Here is an 11772-nt window from a genome sequence, read left to right on the forward strand (position 1 = left end):
AGTTTCAAATAATGCTATACCATTTATCATGAAATCATCTTAAAATTTAAAAAAATTCCTAATTCCTTCCTCCCATCACTTGTATCATCGCCGTCACTCATTTTACTTACATATAATTGTATAAAGCATGTATGTATATGCTATATACATAAGCATACATAATTGAATACATTGTTGCTATTATTCTGAACAAACTGTTACCTATTAAGTCAGTTACAAAATTTGTTATAATTTTTATTTACCTTCATCTATTCATTTTCTGATGCTCTTCCTTTCTTTATGTATCTCAGTTTCCGACCAATATTTTTTTCCTTCTAAGAACTTCTTTAAGCATTTCTTGCAAGACAGGTCTACTGGCAAGAAATTTCCTCAATTTCTATAAGTCTAGGAAAGTCTTTATTTCTCTTCACCTTTGAAGAATGATTTAACAGGGTACAGAATTCTAGGTTGTTAGTTTTTTCTTTTAACCCTTTAAATATTTTACTGCTCTCTCTTCTTGCTTGCATGGTCTCTGAGAAGGTGGATGTTAGAGGAAAGGTGCTTTTTTCCCTCTGGCTTCTTTCAGGATACTTTGTCTTTGACTTTCTGTAATTTGAAAATGATATTCTGAGGTGTAATTCTTTTGCAATTTATCCTATTTGGTATTTTCTGAGCTTTCTGGATCTGTGGGTTTGGTGTCTCACATTAATTTGGGGAAATTCTTAGCCATTATTGTTTCAAATATTTCTTTAGTTCCTTTCTTTCTTTCTTCTGTTCTAGTATTCTATTACTCATAACTTATGCGTTCTGCAGCTGTCCCACAGTTCTCGGGTACTCTGTTCCATTTTTTTCAGACTTTGTTTTCTTTGTTTTCAAAGATTCTATTGCTCTGTCCTTTAATGCAGAAATTCCTTCCTCTGCTATATCCAGTCTACTAATAAGTCCACTGAATGCAGTCTTCATTTCTGCTACACTCTTTTTTGCTTCTAGCATTTCTTTTTTGGTTCCTTCTTGGGATTTCCATTTCTCTGGTTACACTGCCCATCTGTTCTTGCATGCTGTCTACTTTATCCATTTGAGCGCTTCTTATATTCACCCTATTTGTCTTAAATTCTTGGTCTGATGATTCCAACATCCCTGACATGTCTGGTTTTGATGCTTGTTCTATCTTTTCAAGTCATATATATATATGAAAATATATATATATATATATTTTGCCTTTTGGTATGCCATGTAATTTTTTCTTGATAGCTGGACATGGTATAACAGCTAAAAGGAACTTCTCTAAATAAGGCTTTAGTAATGTGGGGGTGAAATATGTATGTGGAGGGCATTTTATAATTTATGACCAGGTCTCAGTCTTTAGGGAGTCTATGCCTCTAGACTGTGACCTTCACCAGAGTTTCTCTGTTTTCTTTTGTTTTTTCTCCCCTTATCCTTAGGTCAACAAGACAGCTAGAGTGGGCTGGAATTGGGTATTTCCCTTCCCTCAGGTCAGCTAGACTCTGATGATTACCCCAGCATATTAGGCTCTGGTTAGCTAGTTTCCCCTGAGGGCAGGCTTTATTAAGAAGAACAGAGTGCTCTGGCTTATTTCAAAAAGGTTCCTTTCCCCCTCCCCTTGGTGGAAGCATGAGGGAATTTTTCTCCAATATTTACTATGGAAACTTGGTCAAGCTCCTGGAGGTTAATCTCACAATATTATGGGGATCCCCTATGACTGGGCATCTCTGGAGATTTAATTGTTATCTACACAGAGCCTCCAACAATTCATCAATTACAGTTGAGGTTTTCCTACCTGGGTGCTGGTGAGTATTTCCTTCAGGAAGCTGTGACTCCCTGTCTGTCTCTCCAATCTTGGAAAAATCCCTGATGCTCTTCTTCCTTGTTGCAGGTAAAACCCTTTCTTTTCCTATTCTTTGGCTTGGTTGTATCTTTTGGCTCAACACTCACCAAGAGGGGAACCCACTTTGGAGTAAGTTTCTTTTTTTTAAGGCCATTGCATAAGGATGTGCAGATGGCTCACTGCTAAACCTAAAGGGGTGCCCTTCCCATTGGCTACCACAATCATACATGGCAGTCCTGAAAAATACATGGAACAGCATGATTTAGAGTTCATGAATTAATGTCTCTTTGTGAGATAATGAAACACCTTCCCAATGCAGGTACGTATGGCAGGGGGGCCCACCCACCAGTATGCCCACAATAGTTGCAGCTGGACCTTGCAGCCACCTGCATCAGGGGCTAGCTTCAAACACAAGCATGCCCACAGTAGCCACAGTTGACCTCTTAATCAGCCACACTGGGGCCAGGCTTGCCCACCAGTCACAGCACAGCCATAACAGGAGGGCACATGCAGACCACACAGGGGACACCTCTGGAGCATTTAGTTCTGGTGACTGGGAGGATTGTACTTCTGAGTCTCACAGGACATCTGCATAAGGCCACCTCTTCAAGGCCAGGAGATGAAGCTGATCTACCTAATACATAGAAACCAACAAGGAGAGTCAGGCAAAATGAGGAAATTGAGGAATTTGTTCTAAACAACAACAACAACAAAAAACAAGACAAACTACAGAAAAAGTACTGAATGAAATGAAGATAAGCAAGCTACCTGATAAAGATTTGGAGGTAATGCTCATAAACATGGTCACTGAACTAGGGAGAGAATGAACGAACACAGTGAAAACTTCAATAAAGAGATGAAAAAATATAAAAAGGAACCAATCAAAGCTGAAGAATACAGCAACTGAAATGAAAAATACACTAATGGGAATCAACATCAGATTACAGAATGCAGAACAGATCAGTATTCTGGAAGACAGGGTAGTGGATATCATCCAAAGTGAACAGCAAAAAGAAAAAAGAAAATTAAAAAATGAGGATAGTTTAAGTAACCTCTGGAATAACATCAATGATACTAATATTTTTTTATTATAGGGATTCCAGAAATAGAAGAGAGAGAAAAGGAGCAGAAAACTCATTTGAAGATATAATAGCTGAAAACTTCCCAAATCTGGGAAAGGAAACAGACATCCAAGTCCATAAAGCACAGAGAGTCCCAAACAAGATACCCAAAGAAATTCACACCAAGACACATAATAATTAAAATGTCAAAAGTTAAGGATAAAGGAAGACTCTTAAAAGCAGCAAGAGAAAAACATCTTGTCGGGGCACCTGGGTGGCTCAGTCGTTAAGCACCTGCCTTCGGCTCAGGTCATGATCCCAGGATCCTGGGATCAAGTCCCACATTGGGCTCCCTGCTCAGGCAGGAAGCCTGTTTCTCCCTCTCCCACTCCCCCTGCTTGTGTTCCCTCTCTCACTGTGTCTCTCTCTGTCAAATAAATAAATAAAATCTTAAAAAAAAGAAGAAGAAAAAAGAAAAACATCTTGTCATGTACAATGGAACCCCTATATGACTATCAGCTGATATTTCAGCAGAAACTTTATAGTCCAAAAGGGACTGGCATGATATAGTCAAAGTGCTGAAAGGGAAAAAACCTATAACCAAAAATACTCTACCCAGTAAGGTCATCATTCAGAAATGAAAGAGAGATAAAGAGTTTTCTAAAGAAACAAAAGTTAAAGTTTATCACCACTAAACTGGCCTTTCAAGAAATATTAAAGGAAATTCTTTAGGTGGAAAAGAAAAGGCCCTAACTAGAAATAAGAAAATTATGAAAGGAAAAGTCTTACTGGTAAAAGCAAACACATAGTTAAGGTAGTAGATAAACCACTTATAAAGCTGGTATGAATGTTAAAAGACCAAAAGTAGTAAAATCAATTATATTTACAATAATTAGTTAAGGGATACACAAAATAAAAAGATGTAAAATATGGTATCAAATACATAAAACATTGGGGAAGGTGAAAAATGCAGCTCTTTTAGAACATGTTCAAACTTGTGTCCATCAACTTAAACAGACTTGTATATACAAAGGGTGCTAAATATAAATCTCATGGTAACAACAAACCAAAACCCTACAACAGATACCCAAAAAACAAAGAGAAAAATTTCAAACATAATACTATAGAAAATCATCAAAACGAAGAGAAAAGATTAAGAACAAATGGAGAATAACTATAAAAACAACCAGAAACAATTTTGAAAATGGCAATAAGTACATATATATCAATAATTACTTTAAGGGTAAATGGACTAAATATTCCAATCAAAAGACATAGAGTGACTGAACAAGAAAAAAAAAAAAAAAAAAGACCAGGGCACCTGAGTGGCTCAGTCAGTTAAGCTGTCTGACTCTTGATCTCAGCTCAGGTCTTGATCTCAGGGTTGTGAGTTCAAGCCCCACACTGGACTCCATGCTGGGCATGGAGTCTACTTATAAACAAACAAACAAATAAATAAATAAATACAGACCCATCAATATACTATCTTCAAGAGACTCACTTCAGACCAACAGACACATACAGATTGAAAGTGAAGGGATAGAAAAAAATATTCCACGCAAATGAAACCAAAAGAAAGCTGGGGTAGCAATACTTATATCAGACAAAATAGACTTCAAAAGAAAGAGTGTATCAGGAGACAAAGATGGGCATTTACATAGTGATAAAGGGATCAGCCCAATATGGATATATAACACTTGTAAATATGTATACTCCCTAGTAGGAGCACCAAAATATATAAAAGCAAATGATAATAGATCAAAGGGAGACAGCAATACGATAGTAGGAAAATTTAACACCCCACTTACATCAGTGAATAGTTCATCCAGACAAAAAATATCATTAAGAAAACAGTGGCCTTGAATGACATATTAGACCAGATGTACTTACCAGATATATACAGAATATTCCATCCGAAAACATCAGAATACACATTCTCTTTAGGTACATATGGAACATTCTCCAGGATAGATCACATGTTAGGCCACAACACAAGTCCCAATACATTTAAAAAGATTATAATCATGGGCGCCTGGGTGGCTCAGTTGGTTAAGCGACTGCCTTCGGCTCAGGTCGTGATCCCGGAGTCCTGGGATCGATTCCCGCATCAGGCTCCCGGCTTGGTGAGGAGCCTGCTTCTCCCTCTGACCCTTTCCCCTCTCATGCTGTTTCTCTCTCTCTCTCTCTCAAATAAATAAATAAAATCTTTAAAAAAAAGATTATAATCATATCAACATCTTTTATGACCACAATGGTATGGAACTAGAGATCAATTACAAGAAAAAAAAACTAGCAAAACACAAACACATGGAGGCTAAACAACATGCTACTAAACAACCAATGAGTCAATTAAGAAGTCAAAAAAAAAGAAGTCAAGGAGAAAATTAAAAAAAATACCTTGAAACAAATGAAAATGAAAATAAAATATACCAAAATCTATGGGATACAGCAAAAACAGTTCTAAGAGGGATGTGGGCCTACCTCAAAAGTCTCAAATAAACAATCTAACCTTACATCTAAAGGAAATGGAAAAAGAAGAAAAAAAAGGGGCACCTGGGTGGCTCAGTTGGTTAAGTGACTGCCTTCGGCTCGGGTCATGATCCTGGAGTCCTGGGATTGAGTCCTGCTTTGGGCTCATGGCTCGGTGGGGAGCCTGCTTCTCCCTCTGACTCTCTCCCCTCTCATGCTGTTTCTCTTAATCTCAAATAAATAAATAAATAAATCTTTAAAAGATTAAAAAAAAAAAAGAACAAAAAAGCCAAAGTTAGCAGAAAGAAGGAAATAATAAAGACAAGAGCAACAATAAATGAAACAGAGACTAAATATAAATAGAAAAGATCAGTGAAACTAAGAGCTGGTTCTTTGAAAAGATAAATAAAATTGATAAACATTTAGCCAGACTCATAAAGAAAAAAAAGAGGACTCAAATAAAATCAGAAAGAGAAGTTACAACAGACACCACAGAAATACAAGATTATAAGAGAAAAACATGAGCAATTATTGTACAACACAAAGAAAACGGATAAGTTCCTAGAAATATACAATTTTACAATCTTCCAAGACTGAATCCAAAGGGACTAGAAAATTTGAAACAGACTGAGTACTAATAAGGAAATTATTAGTTTAATTAGTTTGAATTAATTAGTTTAATTAGTTCGAATTAATAATCAAAAAACTCCAACAAACCAAAATCCAGGACCAGATGGCTTCATAGGTGAGTTCTATTGAACATTAAAAGAGGAATTGACATTTATCTTCCTGAAATTGCTCCAAAATTTGAAGAGAAAGGAATGTTTCCAAATTCAAGAGTCCAGCATTATCCTGATATCAAAACTAGACAAAGATACTACAAAAAAAATTACAGGCCAAATATTCCTAATGAATGTAGATGTAAAAATCCTCAACAAAATATTAGTACATTGAATTCAACAATAAATTAAAAGGATCTTTTCCATGACCAGGTGGGATTTTTCCCAAGATGCAAGAATGCCTCAATATCTGCAAGTCAATCAACATGATACACCATTTTAGCAAAATGAAAATAAAAATCATATCATCATCTCAATAAATGCAGAAAAGGCATTTGACAAAATTCAAAATCCACTCATGAGTAAAAACTCTCAACAAAGTGGGTATAGGAGAACATATCTCAACATAATAAAGGCCACATATGACAAACCCACAGCTAACATCATACTCTATAGTGAAAAGTTGTGAACTTGTTCTCTAAGATCAGGAACAAGACAAGGAGGCCCACTTTTTGGAACTTGTATTCAACATAGTACTAGAAGTCCTAGCCACAGCAATAAGACAAGAAAAAGAAATAAAAAGCAACCAAACTAGTAAGAAGTATAACTGTCACTATTTTCAGGTGACATAATTACACATATAGAAAATGCTAGACTCTACCAAAAAATTGCTAGAACTAATAAATGAATTCAGTAAAGTTGCAGGATACAAAATTAATATACACAGATCTGTGGCATTTCTGTACCCTAATAATGAATTATCAGAAAGAGAAATTAAGAAAACATTCCCATATACAGTTGCACCAAAAAGAATAAAGTACCCAGGAATAAGTATTTTAAAATATCTATTTAACCAAGGAAGTGAAAGACTTGCACTCTGAAAAATATAAGATGTTGATGAAAGTAATTGAAGATGACACAAATAAATAGAAAGATATGTCACGCTTATGAACTAGAACAAGTAATATTGTTAAAATATCCATACTACCCAAAGCAAACTATAGAATCAATGTAATCCTATCAAAATACCAATGGCATTTTTCATAGAAATAGAACAAATAGTCCTAAAATTCGTGTGGAAACAAAAAAAGGCCCTGAATAACCAAAGCAATCTTGAAAAAGAACAAAGTTGGAGGCCTTCATGCTTCTTGACTTTAAAATATACTACAAAGCTTTAATAATCAAAACAGCACGGTACTCACTCACACACACATACACACACACACACACATGCCAAATGGACACACAAATCAATATAATAAAATAGAAAGCCCAGGAAAAAGCTTACAATTATATGGTCAATTAATCTATGACAAAGGAGGCAAGACTATATGATGAGGAAAAAGACAGTCTCTTCAATAAATGATGCTGGGAAAAATGGACAGCTACATGGAAAAGAATGAAACTGGACCACTTTTTCAACCCATATACAAAAATAAAGTCAAAATGAATTAAAGACATAAACTGAAGACCTGAAACCATAAAATTCCTAAAAGAAAACATAGGCAGTGAACTCTTGGACATAGATCTTAGCAATATTTTTTTGGACCTATCTCCCGAGGCTAGGGCAACAGAAGCAAAACTAAACAAATGGGACTACATCAAATGGAAGAGCTTTTGCACAAAGCCATCAACAAAATGAAAAGACAACTTACTGATTGGGAGAATATATTTGCCAATGATATATCTGATAAGGGGTTAACATCTAAAATATATAAAGAATACAAGTCAACACCAAAAAAAAGAAAAATAAACAATTAATTAAAAAATAGAGAGAGGAGGGGGGTGAAGAGGCATCTTCCAAAGAAGACATCCAGATGGCCAACAGACACATGAAAAGATGCTCAACATCACTAATAACCAGGGAAATGCAAATCAAAACTACAGTATCACTTCATACCAATCAGAATGGCTAGTATCCAAAGGATAAGAAATAATAAGTGTTGGTAAGAATGTGGAGAAATGGGAACCTACATCTGTTGGTGGGAATGTATGTAATATTGTTCAGCCATTATGGAAAACAGTATGGAGGTTCCTCAAAAAATTAAAAATAGGACTACCATACAATCCAGTGATTCTACCTCTGGGTATTTATCAGAAGAAAATGAAAACACTGATTCAAAAATATATGTGCACCCCTATGTTCACTGTAGCACTGTTCACAATAACCAAGATACAAAAGCAGCCTAAGTGTCCATCAACATATGAATAAATTTAAAAATGTGATATATATACAATGGAATATTACTCAGCCATAAAAAGAATGAAATCTTGCCACCTGCAACAACATGGATGGTTCTTGATGGTATGTTGCTAAGTGAAATAAGTCAGACAGAGAAGGACAAATACCATATGATTTCATTTATATGTGGAATCTAAAAAACAAAACAAATGAACAAACAAAACAAAACAGAAACAGACTCTTAGATACAGAGAACAAACTGGTAATTGCCAGAGTGGAGGGTGTGGGTGGATGGGTGAAATAGAGGAAGGGGATTAAGAGGTATAATTTTCCAGTTATAAAATAAATAAGTCACGGGGATATAAAGTACAGCATAGGGAAGGTAGGCAATAATATTGTAAATACTGTGTATGGTGACAGATGGTAACTAGACTCATTACAGTGATCATTTTGTAATGTAATGTAAACAAATTACTATGTTATACACCTAAAATTAATATTGTATGTCAACTATTCTTCAATTAAAAAAATTTTAAACAAAATGCTGAAAAGCATTAAATATAAAAAAACATAGACGAACTTTATAAACATGTGTATACTCTTGAAATAAAATCCTAAATTAAATTAGTTACTCAATAATTTTCCTTCTACATGTACATGTGCATGTAGGATTACTATTTGGATAAAGTGTTATGACCTCCCAATATATCAGGTACACCCATATTCAAATATTAGACATAAAATACATTCTAAACTCAGTAATATTTAGAGTTTGAGCACTGTTCACTCTGTGAATTCCAACATAAAGATAAATATAAATGTATGTAAAATATTTTCATAAATAAGAATATTACAAATCAACTACTTCATCATAGGTTTTCCTTAATTAAAAAAGATTATCATAGCATTATTTGAAAGAAATTATTTCAATTTCATTTTTTAAGAGTTATAAGTATTATAAGTTACTGTTGGATTGACAGATGAGGTGAGAGATACGTTGTTAAACAAGATTAAGGACTTAAACATTAATGGGGAACTCAATAAAGCCAGTCCATAATGAAAGTCTTAACCGAGTGCTATAATCAGGCTCTATGAAAACTCAGGAGGGACAGTCAAATGCCTGATGAATCAATAGCCACACGTTTAATCTGTATATTTGCTCACTTTGAACCTAATACTACTTGATGAAAAATTATAATCTGAGGTAATCCTAAGACTTTACATATTATTTTTCACAAATGCATGGTTAAAATTTTTATTCCCAGACGGTGAATAGGGATGCCTCAAAGAATGAGACAGGGAAATTAAAACAATGCATTTAGCTACTTGTTTCTCTGGGATTTGGTACATTTGAAATATTTAGAATTTATCGGGTTATTATTGTTTGCCAGACAATGTCATGAGAGCATTTCCTATCTCATATAATCCTCTCAATTTTCTTAAAGTACAATTCTAACCTACTAAGGTACTGTTATTAGTCTCATGTTTTAGATGTGGAAACTAGGGCTTACCGTGGTCAAAGAACTTGCCCCAAGCCATAAAGCTAGAAGCTAAGCTTTTAATAACTGTGATTAGATCTTTTCTTATATTGTGAGGAAAAACCATAAAGCACAGGGGGCCAGTGAGACTGGGGAATTTGGTGGAGGGTAGGAGTGGCAGGTAAATTCAGTTATCCATCCGTAAGCTATTTGTTGCCACAGATCACTGAAGAGACTTGCTAGTTTAACACATTACTCTGCACACATGAGCCTCCCAAATTTTTCTAGCAGCTGAATATCCAAGAGTGTCCCAATACAGTGAAAGCAAATTTCACAATTATGTATCTAATCACTTAATATCAAGATATTCATTACATATTATCACATAAAACACTAAGCATTTGTTGCTATATTCATAAGCTGAACGTCTAATTCTAAACAGGGCGTGCAACTGGCTTTAGGATGGTCTGAAATTCCACAAAAAAAATATTCTTTGAAATCCACATCTTCAATGTATGGCTTCTTCCTATTATAAAACTTTAGGTATTACTGATGTACCTAGACTTCATTCTACTAAACAGTATTTACATTAATACTTCAGTACTAGCGAAAGAACTGTGCCTCAAACTGAACCAAACATCTGTTAAACTGAATTGCTGTTTATGCTGAAATTCGTCGATTACATAAAAGTCACTTGCCACAGTATATTAAAGAACATAATCCCATGTGTGAAGAAGACCCTAAAACTACAATTCAAATTGTTAAAAAGTATAATCTAAAAATTATTCAAGAACTTGAGGTATATTTTCTAAAAAAATAGTTCTATCTAACTAAGTCTTGTAATGCTCTTTAATTTATATAAATGATAAGAATCTCATTCTTGGGCTTAGTGGGAAAACATGTTCTAATTTTTTTAAGGCTTTAATGAAGAGTGTTTCGAGAAAAAGTGTGGTATACATAACTAAAATGACTAACATTAAATCCAGGGGAGTTAACATAAGAATAAAACTTTACTTAAATTTAACATCATTTGAATACATTTTTTAAAAAGTGATATGCTACAGTTATTAAAAATAGTGATTCTCTACAATGTATTCCTCATTTCTTTACATAGTACAAAAACTTATGCCCCAGGAAAAAAAAATTACAAATGTGTACACATGCATAATAGGGAGGTTTGACTATATTACATTTTCTCTTTAGAATGAAGACATTTCAAAAGTAGAGAAAGCCCTGAATTTGGTTAAGTGATTGAAGTACACATAAGAGAGAGTCACTAGTATGTTTTTACAAAGACCCAGTACAGGAGTAATGGTTCCCAGGGCAATGACTAAACTAACTCTGACAAAAATAAAGGGTAAATCCTGGAGAAGGATGCCCAGGGAATTCAGAAGAGGGTTCTGAGGAGTTAATATAATTCGAAGGAGAGAAATAAAACTGAATATGTAGACTGGGTATAGCCAGCCTGACTTATACACGGCAGGGTGGCCAGCCACACGCACCATTTCTATGGTGTCAGACCACAGCACAAAGCTCCACAGGAAGATCTGGGCACGGTAGTCCTGCTGGGACATTTCTCCCAGGACTCCCGAGTGAAAGGAGGGCTCTTGGGGTCTCGCCAGCACTGGAGTGGGGTTCTGCATCCTTGTGGCCAATGGCAGTGATGCCTGGGTCCTCCTGGCTGGCTGCGGAGGTGAAGAGTTTTCTTCATTTTGCTTCACTTGGTCCGTCACAGTTTTTATTTCCTGCAAAGTAGCCATATGACTGCGTCTATCGTCGTTACCTGCAACAAAGTGATTTATTTGAATTTAAAAATGGTTTAAATTGTATGTAAAGTTTTTATTTCAATTTTACTTAAGTTTTAAAATTTAAAGATAAAATTGTAAGTGTTCTCTTGTTTGACACCTGTTTTACACATAGAACTTCAGACAAAAATGGGAGGCATAATGACCAAAAAAAAAAAAAAAAAAAAAAAAAA

General features: G+C 34.9%; 1 protein-coding gene across 1 annotated transcript in view; it reads right to left on the reverse strand.

Annotated features, from left to right (window-relative positions):
* Positions 1 to 8012: 8012 nt before the first annotated feature.
* The window catches only part of TMEM236 (transmembrane protein 236), a 35101-nt gene continuing 31341 nt past the window's right edge, over positions 8013 to 11772 (reverse strand). The window contains exon 4 of the mRNA XM_025892018.2: positions 8013 to 11577. Within this exon, the coding sequence (XP_025747803.2) occupies positions 10994 to 11577 (584 nt within the window). The 3' untranslated portion in view covers positions 8013 to 10993. The remainder of the gene's footprint in view (positions 11578 to 11772) is intronic.

Source organism: Callorhinus ursinus, unplaced genomic scaffold, assembly GCF_003265705.2.
Source record: "Callorhinus ursinus isolate GAN/ISIS: 27379988/994484 unplaced genomic scaffold, GSC_fseal_2.0 scaffold63, whole genome shotgun sequence".
NCBI classification, from domain to species: domain Eukaryota; kingdom Metazoa; phylum Chordata; class Mammalia; order Carnivora; family Otariidae; genus Callorhinus; species Callorhinus ursinus.